At 44.0% G+C, this 19,684-nt stretch overlaps 1 protein-coding gene across 12 annotated transcripts in view; it reads right to left on the bottom strand.

Annotated features, from left to right (window-relative positions):
• The window catches only part of LOC134927833 (NFX1-type zinc finger-containing protein 1-like), a 585,162-nt gene that overhangs the window by 29,597 nt on the left and 535,881 nt on the right, over positions 1-19,684 (bottom strand). For all 12 annotated transcript variants that reach the window (XM_063922818.1, XM_063922822.1, XM_063922829.1 and 9 more), the window contains 3 exons: positions 17,928-18,073; positions 3,588-3,698; positions 355-450 (listed from right to left, as the gene is read on the bottom strand). In XM_063922818.1, the coding sequence (XP_063778888.1) occupies positions 355-450; positions 3,588-3,698; positions 17,928-18,073 (353 nt within the window). The remainder of the gene's footprint in view (positions 1-354; positions 451-3,587; positions 3,699-17,927; positions 18,074-19,684) is intronic.

The raw sequence follows: 19,684 nt of genomic DNA, 5'->3' as shown, positions 1-19,684 counted from the left end.
CATTTAAAGTCTTAAAGTGCCCATGTCTCCTGCGGATCCCGTCTATACCCCATGGTCCTTATGGAGTCCCCAGCATCCTCTAGGACGTATGAGAAAATATGGACTGCTATAATATTAATATAATAAGGAGCCATAATATTGAATATATAAACAGGGGTCATTATAGAATGTCATTATTACAATACTTCTGATTAAACATTAGTGTAACTTGTGTTATTGTAGTAGACTGACATCACGAAAGATCAAAATAGTTTATAGAACAGGGCCTTGTGGCTAGTGTGAGAGCTAGTTAATTCTATTTTCATGCTTTTTAATATGGTAGAATTTGCCACCACTTCCATGATAACATTTTACCTTAATGTTGTCAAAATGTAATACGGACTCATGGTTCTCCAGCTTTTCATATATGTGTGGTGTTAGCAGCCGTGCAATTTCAGGCCTCATTCGATGCTGAAAAAGAGAAAATTCATTACTTGCACTGAAATTACACAAAACATTGAAGTTAAGTTGACTCATGGCATACAATTACGTCTAAGCTCCAGCAACGATTTTAATATTGGGGGTAATTCCAAGTTGATTGCAGCAGGATTTTTTTAGCAGTTGGGCAAAACCATGGTGGTCATTCCGAGTTGTTCGCTCGTTATTTTTTTCTCGCAACGGAGCGATTAGTTGCTAATGCGCATGCGCAATGTCCGCAGTGCGACTGCGCCAAGTAAATTTGCTATGAAGTTAGGTATTTTACTCACGGCATTACAAGGTTTTTTCTTCGTTCTGGTGATCGTAATGTGATTGACAGGAAGTGGGTGTTTCTGGGCGGAAACTGGCCGTTTTATGGGAGTGTGTGAAAAAACGCTACCGTTTCTGGGAAAAACGCGGGAGTGGCCGGAGAAACGGAGGAGTGTCTGGGCGAACGCTGGGTGTGTTTGTGACGTCAAACCAGGAACGACAAGCACTGAACTGATCGCACTGGAAGAGTAAGTCTCGAGCTACTCTGAAACTGCACAGAGAAGTCTTTTTGCAATATTGCAAATCTTTCGTTCGCAATTTTGATAAGCTAAGATTCACTCCCAGTAGGCGGCGGCTTAGCGTGTGCAATGCTGCTAAAAGCAGCTTGCGAGGGAACAACTCGGAATGAGGGCCTATGTGCACTGCAGGGGAGGCAGATTTAACATGTGCAGAGAGTTAGATTTGGGTGTGGTGAGTTCAATCTGCAATCTAATTTGCAGTGTAAAAATAAAGCAGCCAGGATTCACCCTGCACAGAAATAAAATAACCCACCCAAATCTAACTCTTTCTGCACGTTATATCTGCCTCCCCTGCAGTGCACATGGTTTTGCCCAACTGCTATAAAATTTCCTGCTGCGATCAACTTGGAATTACCCCCATTGTGTCACTATCTAGCCTATATTTCATTGTGTTACAACTACAAATCCCTTTTAAAATAATTTTATATTCTAAATGTTCTTTCTCAAGTGAAATACATGAACTATTTGGCTGCATTAAAAAGGTAAACGCTAACAACCAAATACCCCCAACTCTAAACTCCATGACAAAGTTTCCTTTGAAAAGGTCCACTCTGTAGACTCAGGAATAACCTCAGAAAACCCAGGAATGCTTCCATGAATGTGCACACTTCTTCCCCTTTTGGGTTTCAGACAGTTTTGCAGCCTCACCATGTTGAAGTGCTAATCCAACATTCCCTTTTAATTCCTATGTCATTCCAGTGGAAGAAATAGGTAAGAAATATCTTTGCATGCTCAACTTTAGCTCCAATTAACCCTGAAACTTGCACTTCAAGTTTTATCAGCTCTTTTGGTGCTAAGGATCAGGACTCCAGATATACTGTACATTTAACCTGATAAGAATGAGTTTTACTTGGCCTTAGTACTACTCATGGGGGTTCATGGCTGTGAAAATAAGGGTCACCATTCCTCTACTACAAGAATTTGTCAGTGTGGGCCATAGGAAGGGGGTGTGGTATGGTATGCCAGCGGCCGAGCTCCCGGCGACCAGCATACCGGCGCCGGAAGCCTGACGGCCAGTATACGGACAGCGTGGCGAGCGTAAATGAGCCCCTTGCGGGCTCGCTACGCTCGCCACGCTGCGCTCGCCTCGCTGCAGGCACGGTGGCGCGCTACGCACGCCACGCTATTTATTCTCCTTCCAGGGGGGTCGTGGACCCCCACGAGGGAGAAAAACTGTCGGTATGCCGGCTGTCGGGATTCCGGCGCCGGTATACTGTGCGCCAGGATCCCGACAGTCAGCAACCTGAAGACCACCCATAGGAAGGAATGGTGCATACTGATGTCATTATGCTGGTGTCAAAAACTAGAAGTGCAATAGCATGGAGAAAGGGAACTAAAAGAACAGTTAATCTAACATGGTTGACGTTGTTTCCAAAATGCCCTGTTGGACTACCATATTATTCCTACACATTTTATGTATTTCATTCAAAATAACGCAAACTAACAAAAAAGAGTACAGTTATTATGAAACTATATATGTACAATCCTGCTTTTATGTTGTTTTAGAATGGAGGACTGGTGCCAAAGCAAGAACTACACTGTTGTTTCTAAAAAAAAAATAAAAAAAAATATTCACATTCTCTTTTAGTTCATTTCCATGCAATTTCAAGAAAATAAATCCCTACTTTTTGGCCATTTAAGCTATATTTTCTTTGCTGTGTCAGGAGGGGTGTAGTATGGCTGACCGGCGGTCTCCTGACCGCCGGTCAGCTTACCGACGCCGGGATCCCGGCAGCATACCGACGCCGGGATCCCGGCGGGGAGGGGCGAGTGCAGCAAGCCCCTTGCGGGCTCGGTGGCGACCTGCGGTCGCCACGGGTTCTATTCCCACTCCATGGGTGTCGTGGACACCCACGAGTGGAAATAGTCCCTGTTGGTCGGCATGCCGACCATCGGGATACTGAGCCGGCGGGATGGTGGAGGAGGTCATGTGACTGTCGGTCAGCAGACCGGCGGTCACATGAATACCACCCGTCAGGAGGTACTGTATAAGCAAACTAATGTTTTTTGTTTTTCCAAAAGGCATTATTTGTGATGGTAATTCATAAACAGATTACTGATGTTGCAATATGACCAGCCCAAAAGGTTCCATAGTAGGCTCATCAGTGCATACCTCCCAACATCGTCCACAGGAAAATAGGGACACTTCAGTGCGCCGAAGGCACACGCCCTCGACAGCGAGCCACACCCCTCTTTTTGTCACAATGGGGGCATGCCCAGCTCTCTGTGCTTCTCTGTGTGCATGCGCACAGCATCTATTCACCGCTGCACAGCTTAATGTGTGCCACGAGCCTCCCAATTCCCCATCCCCCCCTTGTGGGACAGGACTGTCCTGCGAAAATCGGGACAGTTGGAAGGTAGATCAGCGTGAGGAAATACTAAGCAGTGAAAGGGTTAAAATTGACTCTTCTAGAATTGCCACCTAATTCTGTTCTATTTACACCTCTCCATAACATGTTAATGTAGAAATCTGATTCACTCCCTTAAATTGCCACATTTCTGAGGCAAAGAAGTAAAACAAGAAAAATAAAACCAAAATTATAATTTAAAAAAACTACTTACCTGGTAGTCCAATCGTACGTAGGGGATGTTCATCCTGATTAGTCTTTCAAACATCGATACTTCTAAGTTAAAGTTTTTTGCAAGTTCATATACGGTTGTGCTTGGGCGGAGCTGTAAAAGATAATGACATTGTACAAAATATCAATCAGCTGCCAAGTTAATTAGACTTTGCAAGATACTAAAAAAATGAAAACAACAACTCAAAAATGAAAGACTAGTATCGGAAAGAGGAGTGGGCGACCAGTGCAGCACTATGTTTTGTCCCCTGGTTTGCGCTCACCTTTTGTTTAACTTTTATGAAAGTGCAATAATTAACACATTAGTGTCTGCAGTGCCTTTTATTGGAGACACAATGCTCGGGTCACATACAGATAATAATACAGATATTGATACAAATACTGGTGAAATAAAGGGTGCATTCAATAACTAAGTTGTATGACATGCAAATGAACCTGGGGTACAGGGGGATCAGTGTGGTGCCTTTATTAACAATACAGAGTGATCATGTCAGTGGCGTAACTAGAAATTTTGCTCCCCCAAGCCAAAAAAGTTTCTGCCGTGCCCTCCCCAATTGGGCGTGGCCTCATTGCAAGGGGTGTGGCATTCCAGGAAAAGACTACCAAGACTACCTTATACCCTAGTTTTGCAGCCTGCACGCCCAGACATTGCCCACCACAGGAAAAAAAAAATCCTGATTCATGCCCCTTACATTATTTGTCATTTTATACCCCTTATAGTAATGCCCCTGGCACATTATACCTCTCACTGTAATGCCCATTATACACTATACCACACACTGTAATGCCCCTGGCACATTATGCCATATACTGCAATGCCTGTGACACATTATGCCACACACTGCAATGCCCGTGATACATTATTCCACACACCATAATGCCTGTCACACATTATGCCACATACCGTAATGCCTGTGATCACTATGCCACACACCACAATGCCCCTGACTAAAACTGGAAGCTGAGTGCAAAGTTAGGGCGGAAGCCGCCAAAAGCAGCCAAATTCGTTGCTTGAGAGGGCAGCCGGAAGTCACCGCTCACTGGGACAGTGAGCGAGCAGTGCTCGTGATACAGGGGATGTGACTGCGTACTACCTCTCCGTGCCTGCACACAGCAAACATTACATATTGGAAAGGCAGGTGCGGGGCCCGCAGAGGTGGACACTGACATGGGTACCAGAGCGAAGGAGTACGCATAGGTGCGGACTTCGGATCAGGCATAGGTGATCGCACGGTGGGTCACCAAGCCCATTGTGGGGGTCACACTTTGTGGAGGACGTACAGATCTCTGTGGGAAGGGGGGGGGGGGCACACCGCGTAGTGTGAGATCCGGACACGCAAGTATCATCATCCTTACTTTATTGTGTACTATTTACTGAAGCTCATAGGCAGAGGGTAATCTAATCTAATCTGTATATTAAGTCTTATTTGTCTTTCACTGTATCTGTACTTTTGTTAGTATTGGGCTCTGAGTGTATAGGAGTGTGTTTTAGTCAGGCCTCTTAGCCCAAGAGGGATATATACTCACTGTAGTAGTATACACTGTAGATTAATAGGGAATTAGCTGATCTAAATAACATAAGTGGGAGCAGGATTGAAAATCTCACTCAGTGCATATCTTGTCAGATGTATGCACACTTGGAGCAAGTGTTCCAGGGTGAGTTCGTCTATACAAGATGTGAGGAAATGGTCTCTTTGGAAGCCCAGGTAACTGATCTAAGGCAGACCATTACAACACTGATGGAGATTGGAAATCTTGAATAAAGCTTGCAGCTCACTGTGGATGCATTAGAGAAGTAGGATGTGGCAGAAATAGAGCAGGATGAACAGGTAGGCAGTTGGGTTACAGTTAGAAGGAGAAGGAGGAAGAGGCAGGCCAGTTCTGATCTGAGCAATCCCAGCAGATTTGCCAGATTGGACGAAGATACTAGGGAAGGCAGAGCAGAATTGGTGGAGCTAGAGGAGACCAGTTCTTCTAGCAGCCAGAGGAACGATCCCTCTGGCTTAGAGGGGAACGCTGTTAATCATTAGAAAGGCAGATAAGGTAATCTACTACCAGGACCGTCATACAGTGTGTTGTCTTCTGGGTGTTCAGATATGACATATTGCGGACCGGGCAGACAGATTGCTGGGAGGAGCTGGGAACCACTCGGTGGTCTTGGTGGATGTCGGAACCAACGTCCAAGTTAGAGGTAGATGGGATGTCCTTAAAAATTATTTCAGGGATCTAGGTCGGAAACTTAAAGCAAGGACATCTAAGGTAATTATTTCAGAAATGTTACCTGTGCCATGCGCTAGCCCAGGGAGGCAGAGGGAGATTAGGAAGATAAATGTGTGGCTAAGAGATTGGTGTAGGAAGGAAGAATTTGATTTCTTGGAACATTGGGCAGACTTCTCAGTCAGGCACCATCTTTATTGCCGTGATGGACTGCACTTGAATAAAAAGGAGGCAGCAGTACTTGTGGGGAGGATAGTTAGAAGGCCAGAGGAGATTTAAAACTAGCCTCCAGGGGGGGTGGGATTAGTAAGAAACTATGGGAGCATCAGTGAGAATTGCAAGGAGGGAGGTATTAAGATAAATGGGAGTGTAGAGGGGGGAAGGAGAAAAACAGGCCTAAATAAAAAATAAACAAAATTAAAAATCCTAGGAATACAAACATAAACAAGGAAAGTCTATCAAGGCCAAAAAATACAAAGATAAGAGTAAATAATCTAAACTGTATGCTTGCAAATGCAAGAAGCCTATCGGGGAAAATGGACAGTGATACCTATGACATCATAGGTATCACTAAAACATGGTGGGATGATTCTCATGATTGGGCAGTAAATTTGGAGGGCTATACTCTATTCAGGAAAGACAGGGCATATAAAATGGGAAGAGTTTGTCTTTATGTCAAGTCTAGCCTTAAACCATACCTAAAGCCATTTTTTTTACGAGGGTATTAGTGATAACATTGAGTCATTATGAATGGAAATAATACTTGAAGGTAAATGTTCAAAAAAGCTACTAATGCTATTAACTCAACGTTTGGGGAAAGAAAAGAAGACTCTTTTTTGGGGGCACTCTTATTTATATAATGCTATTAACTGCCAGATATAAGTGTGACTGAGGAAGACCTGCTCCAATAGCAAATTGTAAAGTCTGCAGCAATGGGGGAAGTGTTAATTATGGGGGACTTTAATTATCCTGACATTGGCCCTCATTCCGAGTTGATCGGTCGCAAGGCGAATTTAGCAGAGTTACACACGCTAAGCCGCCGCCTACTGGGAGTGAATCTTAGCTTCTTAAAATTGCGACCGATGTATTCGCAATAATGCGATTACTAACTACTTAACAGTTTCAGAGTAGCTCCAGACTTACTCTGCCTGTGCGATCATTTCAGTGCTTGTCGTTCCTGGTTGACGTCACAAACACACCCAGCGTTCGCCCAGGCACTCCCACCGTTTCTCCGGCCACTCCTGCGTTTTTTCCGGAAACGGTAGCGTTTTCAGCCACACGCCCCTGAAACGCCGTGTTTCCGCCCAGTAACACCCATTTCCTGTCAATCACATTACGATCGCCGGAGCGAAGAAAAAGCCGTGAGTAAAAATACTTTCTTCATAGTAAAGTTACTTGGCGCAGTCGCAGTGCGAACATTGCGCATGCGTACTAAGCGGATTTTCACTGCGATGCGATGAAAAATACCGAGCGAACAACTCGGAATGAGGGCCATTAATTGGACATTTGAGGCAGGTAGTACAGCTACGGGGTAATAGGTTATTAAGCATACTTAAAGATCACTATTTGTTTCAAGTGATTGAGGAACCAACTAGAAATATGACTTTACTTGACCTAGCTATAACAAATAACGTAGAAGCAATATCTAACATTAATGTAAGGGAGCCCTTGACAAACAGCGATCATAAACTGGTCGCATTCGAAATAATTTAACAAATACAGCAATATAAGAGTTCAACTAAAACTTTTAATTTCAGAAAAGACAATTTTACCATGCTCAAGCATTCTCTAAAAGGCATAGATTGGGACAAAAAATAAGATTTTACTTACCGATAAATCTATTTCTCGTAGTCCGTAGTGGATGCTGGGACTCCGTCAGGACCATGGGGATTAGCGGCTCCGCAGGAGACAGGGCACAAAAATAAAAGCTTTAGGACTAGGTGGTGTGCACTGGCTCCTCCCCCTATGACCCTCCTCCAAGCCTCAGTTAGGATACTGTGCCCGGACGAGCGTACACAATAAGGAAGGATTTTGAATCCCGGGTAAGACTCATACCAGCCACACCAATCACACCGTACAACTTGTGATCTGAACCCAGTTAACAGTATGACAAACGTAGGAGCCTCTGAACAGACGGCTCACAACAATAACAACCCGATTTTTTTGTAACAATAACTATGTACAAGTATTGCAGACAATCCGCACTTGGGATGGGCGCCCAGCATCCACTACGGACTACGAGAAATAGATTTATCGGTAAGTAAAATCTTATTTTCTCTGACGTCCTAGTGGATGCTGGGACTCCGTCAGGACCATGGGGATTATACCAAAGCTCCCAAACGGGCGGGAGAGTGCGGATGACTCTGCAGCACCGAATGAGAGAACTCCAGGTCCTCTTTAGCCAGGGTATCAAATTTGTAGAATTTTACAAACGTGTTCTCCCCCGACCACGTAGCTGCTCGGCAGAGTTGTAATGCCGAGACCCCTCGGGCAGCCGCCCAAGATGAGCCCACCTTCCTTGTGGAATGGGCCTTGATAGATTTAGGCTGTGGCAGGCCTGCCACAGAATGTGCAAGTTGAATTGTGCAACAAATCCAACGAGCAATCGTCTGCTTAGAAGCAGGAGCACCCAGCTTGTTGGGTGCATACAGTATAAACAGCGAGTCAGATTTTCTGACTCCAGCCGTCCTTGAAATATATATTTTCAATGCCCTGACAACGTCCAGCAACTTGGAATCCTCCAAATCGCTAGTAGCCGCAGGCACCACAATAGGCTGGTTCAGGTGAAACGCTGAAACCACCTTAGGCAGAAACTGAGGACGCGTCCGCAGTTCTGCCCTGTCCGAATGGAAAATCAGATATGGGCTTTTATACGATAAAGCCGCCAATTCTGACACTCTCCTGGCTGAAGCCAGGGCCAGTAGCATGGTTACTTTCCATGTAAGATATTTCAAATCCACCGATTTGAGTGGCTCAAACCAATGGGATTTGAGAAAATCCAAAACTACATTAAGATCCCACGGAGCCACTGGGGGCACAACCGGGGGCTGTATATGTAGTACTCCTTTTACAAAAGTCTGGACTTCAGGAACTGAAGCCAATTCTTTCTGGAAGAAAATCGACAGGGCCGAAATTTGAACCTTAATGGACCCTAATTTGAGGCCCATAGACAATCCTGTTTGCAGGAAATGTAGGAATCGACCCAGTTGAAATTCCTCCGTCGGGGCCTTCCTGGCCTCACACCACGCAACATATTTTCTCCAAATGCGGTGATAATGTTGTGCAGTCACCTCCTTCCTGGCTTTTACCAGGGTAGGGATGACCTCTTCCGGAATGCCTTTTTCCCTTAGAATTCGGCGTTCAACCGCCATGCCGTCAAACGCAGCCGCGGTAAGTCTTGGAATAGACACGGTCCCTGCTGAAGCAGGTCCCGTCTTAGAGGTAGAGGCCACGGATCTTCCGTGAGCATCTCCTGAAGTTCCGGGTACCAAGTTCTTCTTGGCCAATCCGGAGCCACGAGTATCGTTCTTACTCCCCTTTGCCGTATAATTCTCAGTACTTTTGGTATGAGAGGCAGAGGAGGAAACACATACACTGACTGGAACACCCACGGTGTTACCAGAGCGTCCACAGCTATTGCCTGAGGGTCTCTTGACCTGGCGCAATACCTGTCCAGTTTTTTGTTGAGGCGGGACGCCATCATATCCACCTTTGGTTTTTCCCAACGGTTCACAATCATGTGGAAGACTTCTGGATGAAGTCCCCACTCTCCCGGGTGTAGATCGTGTCTGCTGAGGAAGTCCGCTTCCCAGTTGTCCACTCCCGGAATGAACACTGCTGACAGTGCTATCACATGATCTTCCGCCCAGCGAAGAATCCTTGCAGCTTCTGCCATTGCCCTCCTGCTTCTTGTGCCGCCCTGTCTGTTTACGTGGGCGACTGCCGTGATGTTGTCCGACTGGATCAACACCGGCTGACCCTGAAGCAGGGGTTTTGCCAGGCTTAGAGCATTGTAAATCGCTCTTAGCTCCAGTATATTTATGTGAAGAGACATCTCCAGGCTTGACCACACTCCCTGGAAGTTTCTTCCCTGTGTGACCGCTCCCCAGCCTCTCAGACTGGCATCCGTGGTCACCAGGACCCAGTCCTGTATGCCGAATCTGCGGCCCTCTAACAGATGAGCACTCTGCAACCACCACAGAAGAGACACCCTTGTCCGTGGAGACAAAGTTATCCGCTGATGCATCTGCAGATGCGATCCGGACCATTTGTCCAGCAGATCCCACTGAAAAGTTCGTGCGTGGAATCTGCCGAATGGAATCGCTTCGTAAGAAGCCACCATTTTTCCCAGGACTCTTGTGCATTGATGCACAGACACTTTTCCTGGTTTTAGGAGGTTCCTGACAAGTTCGGATAACTCCCTGGCTTTCTCCTCCGGAAGAAACACCTTTTTCTGAACCGTGTCCAGAATCATTCCCAGGAACAGCAGACGTGTCGTCGGGGTCAATTGAGATTTTGGAAAATTCAGAATCCACCCGTGCTGTTGCAGCACTACTTGGGTTAGTGCTACTACGTCCCCCAGCTGTTCTCTGGACCTTGCCCTTATCAGGAGATCGTCCAAGTAAGGGATAATTAATACGCCTTTTCTTCGCAGAAGAAACATCATTTCGGCCATTACCTTGGTAAAGACCCGAGGTGCCGTGGACAATCCAAACGGCAGCGTCTGAAACTGATAATGACAGTTTTGCACCACGAACCTGAGGTACCCTTGATGTGAAGGGCAAATTGGGACATGCAGGTAAGCATCCTTGATGTCCAGGGACACCATAAAGTCCCCTTCTTCCAGATTCGCTATCACTGCTCTGAGTGACTCCATCTTGAACTTGAATTTTTGTATGTACAGGTTCAAAGATTTCAGATTTAGAATAGGTCTTACCGAGCCGTCCGGCTTCGGTACCACAAATAGTGTGGAATAATACCCCTTTCCCTGTTGTAGGAGGGCTACCTTGACTATCACCTGCTGAGAATACAGCTTGTGAATGGCTTCCAATACCGTCGCCCTGTCTGAGGGAGACGTTGGCAGAGCAGACTTTAGGAACCGGCGAGGGGGAGACTTTTCGAATTCCAACCTGTAACCCTGAGATACTACCTGCAGGATCCAGGGGTCCACCTGTGAGTGAGCCCACTGTGCGCTGAAATTCTTGAGTCGACCCCCCACCGCCCCTGAGTCCGCTTGTAAAGCCCCAACGTCATGCTGAGGGCTTTGCAGAAGCCGGGGAGGGCTTCTGCTCCTGGGAGGGAGCTGCTTGGTATACTCTCTTACCCTTTCCTTTGCCTCGGGGCAGATATGACTGTCCTTTTGCCCGCTTGTTCTTATAGGAACGAAAGGACTGCGGCTGAAAAGACGGTGTCTTTTTCTGTTGGGAGGGGACCTGAGGTAAAAAGGTGGATTTCCCGGCTGTTGCCGTGGCCACCAAATCCGATAGACCGACCCCAAATAATTCCTCCCCTTTATACGGCAATACTTCCATATGCCGTTTGGAATCCGCATCACCTGACCACTGTCGCGTCCATAAACTTCTTCTGGCAGATATGGACATCGCACTTACTCTCGATGCCAGAGTGCAAATATCCCTCTGAGCATCTCGCATATAAAGAAAAGCATCCTTTAATTGCTCTATAGTCAATAAAATACTGTCCCTATCCAGGGTATCAATATTTTCAGTCAGGGAATCCGACCAAACCACCCCAGCACTGCACATCCATGCAGAGGCGATGGCTGGTCGCAGTATAACACCAGTATGAGTGTATATACTTTTCAGGGTAGTTTCCAGCCTCCTATCAGCTGGATCCTTGAGGGCGGCCGTTTCAGGAGACGGTAACGCCACTTGTTTTGATAAGCGTGTGAGTGCCTTATCCACCCTAGGGGGTGTTTCCCAGCGCGCCCTAACCTCTGGCGGGAAAGGATATAATGCCAATAACTTCTTTGAAATTAGCAGTTTTCTATCGGGGTTAACCCACGCTTCATCACACACTTCATTCAATTCCTCTGATTCAGGAAAAACTACAGGTAGTTTTTTCAGACCCCACATAATACCCCTTTTTGTGGTACTTGCAGTATCAGAGATATGCAAAGCCTCCTTCATTGCCGTGATCATATAACGTGTGGCCCTACTGGAAAATACGTTTGTTTTTTTCACCGTCGACACTAGATTCGGTGTCCGTGTCTGGGTCTGTGTCGACCGACTGAGGTAAAGGGCGTTTTACAGCCCCTGACGGTGTCTGAGACGCCTGGACAGGTACTAACTGGTTTGCCGGCCGTCTCATGGCGTCAACTGATTTTTGTAACGTGCTGACATTATCACGTAATTCCATAAACAAAGCCATCCATTCCGGTGTCGACTCCCTAGGGGGTGACATCACCATTACCGGCAATTGCTCCGCCTCCACACCAACATCGTCCTCATACATGTCGACACACACGTACCGACACACAGCAGACACACAGGGAATGCTCTTATCGAAGACAGGACCCCACTAGCCCTTTGGGGAGACAGAGGGAGAGTTTGCCAGCACACACCCAAGCGCTATAAATATATAGGAACAACCCTACAGAAGTGTTGTTTCCTTTATAGCAGCTTAATATAACAATATCGCCAAAAAAGTGCCCCCCCTCTCTGTTTTTTTTACCCTGTTTCTGTAGTGCAGTGCAGGGGAGAGTCCTGGGAGCCTTCCTCGCAGCGGAGCTGTGCAGGAAAATGGCGCTGTGTGCTGAGGAGATAGGCCCCGCCCCCTATTTCGGCGGGCTCTTCTCCCGGTGTTTGTGAGACCTGGCAGGGGTTAAATACATCCATATAGCCCCAGGGGCTATATGTGATGTATTTTTAGCCAGAACAAGGTATTATCATTGCTGCCCAGGGCGCCCCCCCCCAGCGCCCTGCACCCTCAGTGACCGCTGGTGTGAAGTGTGCTGACAACAATGGCGCACAGCTGCAGTGCTGTGCGCTACCTCATGAAGACTGAAAAGTCTTCTGCCGCCGGTTTCTGGACCTCTTCACTTTTCGGCATCTGCAAGGGGGTCGGCGGCGCGGCTCCGGGACCGGACTCCATGGCTGGGCCTGTGTTCGATCCCTCTGGAGCTAATGGTGTCCAGTAGCCTAAGAAGCCAATCCATCCTGCACGCAGGTGAGTTCACTTCTTCTCCCCTAAGTCCCTCGTTGCAGTGAGCCTGTTGCCAGCAGGACTCACTGAAAATAAAAAACCTAATAACTTTTTCTAAGCAGCTCTTTAGGAGAGCCACCTAGATTGCACCCTGCTCGGACGGGCACAAAAACCTAACTGGGGCTTGGAGGAGGGTCATAGGGGGAGGAGCCAGTGCACACCACCTAGTCCTAAAGCTTTTATTTTTGTGCCCTGTCTCCTGCGGAGCCGCTAATCCCCATGGTCCTGACGGAGTCCCAGCATCCACTAGGACGTCAGAGAAAATGTTAATGCAAGAGCACTGCAGAAATGTGGGACACCTTTAAAATGTTGCTCGACAAATTTATGCATAAATTCATTCCCATCTGCAGTAAAGGTAAGAGTACCAAGCTTAAACCAATGTGGCTATATAAGAAGGTAAGGGTAGTTATGGACAAAAAAAGGTGAGCTTTTAAAGCATTTAAATCTGATGGGGATATGGAGCCTTTCCACTACTACAAGGAATTTAACAAAATATGCAAAACGGAAATTAGAGCAGATAAAATAGAAAATGAAAAACAAATTGCTAAGGAAAGCAAATCAAACCCCCCAAAAGTTCTTTAAGTATATCAATGGAAAAAGGATGAAATAAAACAAAACACAGAACCCCTAAAAAGTGATCTTAGTGAAATGTTAAATAGTGACAGTGAAAAAGCAGAGATATTGAATAATTTCTTTTCGTCAGTATTTACTAGAAAGTAAAAAATGGTGGAAATAGAACATGATAACAGTAAGGATAATGTCCAGAAACGTATAACTTGTATGAAGTCCACGAAATTAAGATTAATAAATCTCCGGGACCTGATGGACTACACCTAAGGGTTCTAATGGGGCCAAGCTCAGAGATAGCAAGGCCTCTTCTATTTAACATATTTATAAATGACATACAGTAGGAGAGGGTCTTGAGAGTAAAGTGTCCATTTTTGCAGATGACACTAAACTGTGTAAGATAATTAATTCAGATCAGGATGTTGACTCTCTTCAGAACAACTTAACTAAACTGGAGGTTTGCTAAACTAGAGGTTTGGGTAGCTAAGTGGAGAATGAGGTTTAATATAGAAAAATGTAAAGTTATGCATTTTGGGAGCAAAAACAAATATGCAATCTAAAAATGTAATGGGGTAATTCTTGGGAAATCGGTAATGGAGAAGGATTTGGGGGTGCTCATTGACAATAGACTTAATAACAGTGCCCAATGTCAGGATGTAACAGTAAAGGCCAATAAGGTATTAGCATGCATAAAATGGGGAATAGAGACAAGGGTTGAAAGTGTAATCATGCCACTGTATAAATCATTGGTACAGCTGCATCTAGAATACTGTGTAGGGTTCTGGGCTCCTCACTATAAAAAATACATAGTAGAATTTGAAAAGGTTCAGAGAATAGCTACAAAATTGATTAAAGACTTAAAGTCACCCTCTAAGGTTAGAGGAGGGGAAGTTTAACACCAAGCGTAGGAAGGGTTTCTTCACAGTGCGGGCAGTAAGGATATGGAATTCAATGCCAGAAAAGGTAGTAATGTCTGACACAATTGATGTGTTTAAGAAAGGGTTAGACAAATTTTTAGCTGAAAACGGCATCTAAGGATATAATCTGTAATAATGTATGACAGTATATGGCTCAGGAAAGATAACACCGATCAACAAAAAAAATTAAATTTGAGACTTTATTTTAATGACTACTTTCTGATTCCCTATATCGAAAAATAACCAAAATCTTTGTTTATTTTTTAAAAACTTTGCTTTTGTCCCTTTTACAAAGATCATTAAATATGAAACTTTTTTAATGACCATATAAGGAGAAGCGTGTTTTAGTAAGTAAGGGAGGGGACAAGCCGGGGGAAGCAAGTGGTATTCTGACACCCATTACACGTAAGCAGTGTGTAACTATTCAGATAGCTAAACCATGTCCATCTCTCAATGCATAGACGATGAGATTTCTGGAACTGTAAACCTTTTATTAATACAAACTGGAATTATTGTGCATATAATATAGCTGTAGTTCAGCAGAATAGATCACTGTACATGTAACAAATAAGAGAATAAACAGTGCATGGAAATAAGATATCTGTTTACTAAAGCATTTCCATAGTGTCCCTTTTAGTATCTTCATGCTTCTGTATTTTATGAAAATGTACTTCATTATTTTCTGTACTATATAATGCTATGTATCTGTTAAGCGCCTTGAGTCCTATTGGAGAAAGAGCGCTATATAAATAAAATTATTATTATTATTATTATTATTATTATAAGTCTCTGGAGTAGAGGAGAATTAACACAGCCTATCAGCAACTCATGCACAGCTAACTGAGTAGTAAGAAAAATGGAGGATCTAACCCTTTGACCTGTCACATGTCAAAAGGCAGCTAAGCATAGACAAACAAATGTAGAAAAGATAACATGGGTGCCTATTCGGAAGAACAAGGTGAATGTTTTCATCAAGATGTAATGGACTTTGAACGTCATTATCAGGGGCTGTACAATGAGAGTATGATGGGGTATTATATTTGGGGGCTAATACGAGAAAGTCCATACAATCACAGAAGAAATACGAAAAATATTCATTTCTAAACTTTTTTTTAAATATTCTGTTACAGTAGTTGTTTGTTTAAAAAAAATGTAAATAAATGTTATTCAAATTCATAACAAAAGTTTGTTTTATTTTTACATACAATTAACTTATGAAAATAGGGAAATTTTCAAAAAATCCGTAATTTAGCAAACTTTTTTGTGTAAAACAATTTTTTCTTTAATTAGTAATGTGGAAGAAATAAAAATCACATATGCAGAACCCAAATCTCGTGTTGACCGGTGTAATCCAGTGCTAGCAGTAAATTAAAATATAGGTTGAACTCAATGGGCAATTGTCTTTTTTTAACCTCAGCAACCATGTTACTATTATGCCACACACCGCAATGCCTTTGACACATTATGCCACAAACCACAATGCCCCTGACACATTATGCCACACACCACAATACCCAACACATTATGCCACACACACCTCAATGCCCGTGACACACTATGCCAAACACCGTAATGCCTGTGACACATTATGCCACACACACCGCAATGCCCTGACACATTATGCCACATACCGCAATGCCCATGATACAGTATGCCACACACACTACAATGCACCTGACACATTATGCCCCACAGTAAGGCTACTAATTAATACCTGCTCATTGCCAGGGGTTTCATGCTCTGGGTTCCATGCTCGTTGCCAGGGGTTTCATGTTCTGGGTTCTGTGCTTGTTGCCAGGGCTTTTATGCTCTGGATGTTATGCTTGTTGCCAGGGGTGTAATGCTCATTGACAGGAGTATCATGCACTGGGTATCATGCTCGTTGCCAGGGGTTTCATGCTCTGGGTGAAATGCTCATTGCCAGGGGTTTCATGCGCTGGGTGTCATGCTTGTTGCCAGGGGTTTCATGCTCATTGCCAGGGGTTTAATGCTCATTGTCAGCACTTCTGGGTAACGCTGCAGCACTGCACAGGAACAGGGAAGTCAGACGCTAGAGGTCAAGTATGAAATCTAGCATCTGTCTCCTCCAAGCTTGTGTCCATTTTTGGAGGGACATTAGTAGATTTACATGCAGATGGGAAATCTGCATGGGAATCTGCTGCGCCCCCCCAAGACTGGTGCCAGTGGTTAATGTCCTTATTAGCAGTATATAGTCTCTGCTTGTAATATTGTAATAACATACTGGTGTGTTCAGTGTACAGTACAGAGTTCAGGTAGGTCCCTTTTGGTGAAAAGCAACAACTGTTCCTGGCAGTTGTGCACTGGCAAGCCGGCGTCCCAGTCCACCAGGCGCAGCAACTTATCCGAATACTGCTGCGCCGAGGCGGTTTGTATTATTATCTGTATGTGACCCGAGGACTGTGTCTCCAATAAAAGGCACTGCAGACACTAGTGTATTCATTATTGCACGTTCACATAAGTTAATCAAAACAAAAGGTGAGCGCGGGTATCACAACCCACAATATTTTAAAAACAAAAATACTAAATGAACTGTTGTGTTTCATCTGTGACTTTGTATATACTGTATTTACAATAAATTCCTGTGTGGTTTAAACTCACAGCCTGGTGTCTCTGGTATAGACTGAGTGGTGTTTTGCTGCATCTGAGGTGACAATAAGACACAAATGGCTCACTCCTGCCTGTTGTCTCGCGTTGCATGGTGTATTGTAGATTTAAATATTTTACCATGTTATGCCTCATAATCTACTCATTCTTCTACTTCAACCCACCTACCTATTTTATTTTAATTTTCAAATAAAAGTTATTTATTAACTTTTGTGAATGAGTAGGGGTAAAATTGTAAGAAACATATTACTGGGCCCACTTCCCAGTTCCTGTTATCACAGCTACTGGCTGAGTGCCCGTATCACAATAATATTAGAGATGTGCGTGGACCCTCATGTATTGGTTTTGGTTCTAATTCATCATTGTCTTTTGGCTTTGACAAAACAACCTTAACTGTTTTGGTTTGGTTTATGATTCCTTCAAAATCGATAAAAACTGAAAAAACAAAACAAACTATTTTTTTTTTAAATGAAATAGATAAAATCATGTAATTTGGACCTGGTTACATGAAATCCATACCAGAGTTCGGTTTTTAAATTCGAGTTCTGAACTGATAACAGAGTCGGGACTCTGTTCCACTCAGGACCCTAAAGTGATTCCAAACTGGGACTTGATTCGACTCAGAACCCCTAAGTTTGGTTGTGTTCGTATTTCAGGAAAACCAAAAAGCACATCTCTAAATAATCTAAACCAATCCTTGTGTGGCTAGAATATGTATAACATCAATTACTATAGTCAATTGACAATATTTTCATTATCAATCTTTCACAACATACCTGCTGATGGTCTCCAATCAATATAAGGTGCTGACAGCTGGAGCTGAGTGTAGTAATAATGTGAGCCTCTAAAACTTCAGCAGCTTCCTCCACGATCACAATTTTGGGTTGAACATTTTGGAGTATCCTTCTGAATTTTGCTGCACCTAGATTTAATTGATGTTAGTTTCATGAAATAACTTTGCTATATACTGTGTATGTTTGATAAAGTTTGAAATATCAACATAAAACATAAGGGCTGATTCAGAGGTGGACATTAATGGCACAGCTGCTGCATCTTTATATGTATGACTGTGCAGAATTATGCAAAAGCCACAGGAGCTGTCTTAAGTAAAGAGACGCCCATAGTCGTCTTCTCTGATCTGCTGCTGCACCCGAAGATGCAGCATCAGATCAACTTCATGAAAATCGGACATCTGAGTAACCTGAATGTTACTCAGGATGTCCAGCAAAATCACATTGCTGGGGCCAATAAAGCTGCATCCATGGACATGGCTACTGGCTTCAGCATGCCCAGAAAATGGGGCATTTTCTAGAAAGCTCCCCATCGCTTCTCCCAATTGCCAAGTCTATGTCACTCATGTGGATTTTGAAGGACTTCAAGCGATATCGCAAGAACAGATCGGCACATGCACAGTGTGGCTCCTGTGCATGCACAGATCATTACACATTGAACAACCTACATATGAAAATGATGATCATTATCATCTATTTGGTATGAGCGATTAATCATACATCAGACTATGGGGCCAAATGTAATAAAGTGAGAGTTTCAAAAAGTGAAAGATTTGGTAAGGTTTTTCAGTTTTTTTTTTAAAGTGGCAATCATTTACACAGCAAGATCAACCTGGTTTTGCAGTTTAAATGATTGCCATTTTAAAAAAAACTGAAAAACCTTACCAAATCTCTCACTTTCTGAAACTCTCACTCTATTACATTTGGCTCTATAATCCTACAAAATCCCTGATTTTGTGGAAGTGTACCTAGAAGAAATGATGATGTTTTGAAGGCAAAGGGTGGTCACATCACATATTGATTTGATTTAGATTTCTCTTCTGTTCATTCACTTTGCATTTTGTTCATTGATAAAAATAAACTATTAACAGTTATTTTTGAAAGCATTCTTACTTTTCAGCATTATTTCCACACCTGCCTAAAACATTTACACAGTATTGCAAATAGGTTGTCCTTCTGGCAAACCTCTTCCATCCTGTACATTTTAGGGGTTCCAACAATGGGCCTAATTCAGACATGATTGTAGGGGTGTGGTATGGAAGGTAGATAGTAACTAGGTCGACAGTGTCTAGGTCGACCACTATTGGTCGACAGTAACTAGGTCGACAGGGTCTTTGGGTCGACGGGGTCTAGGTCAACAGGTCAAAAGGCCAACATGAGTTTTTAATGTTTTTTTGATGCTGGGAACCCCAATTAGTGCACCGTGTAACCTCGCATGGCGAGCGAACTTCAGGTAGTTTACCGTTCCAATCGTAGTCCACGTGGACCGCTAAGTATGAAAAAGTTTAAAAAAAAAGAAAAAAATAGTGAAAAACTCATGTCGACCTTTTGACCTGTCGACCTAGAACATGTCAACCTAGAAAATAGTGTTGACCTAGTTACTGTCGACCTAGAGACCAGATCCCGATTGTAGGGTATCCAGTCTGAAGATCGACACTGTCTAGGTCGACCACTATAGGTCGACAGTCACTAGGTTGACAGGGTTGGAAGGTCGACAGGGTTTCTAGGTCGACATGTGCTAG

The sequence above is a fragment of the Pseudophryne corroboree genome, chromosome 5 (genome assembly GCF_028390025.1).
Source record: "Pseudophryne corroboree isolate aPseCor3 chromosome 5, aPseCor3.hap2, whole genome shotgun sequence".
Lineage (NCBI taxonomy): Eukaryota > Metazoa > Chordata > Amphibia > Anura > Myobatrachidae > Pseudophryne > Pseudophryne corroboree.
Note: the sequence above shows the minus strand (reverse complement) of the source record. Positions and strands in the feature narration are given on the sequence as shown.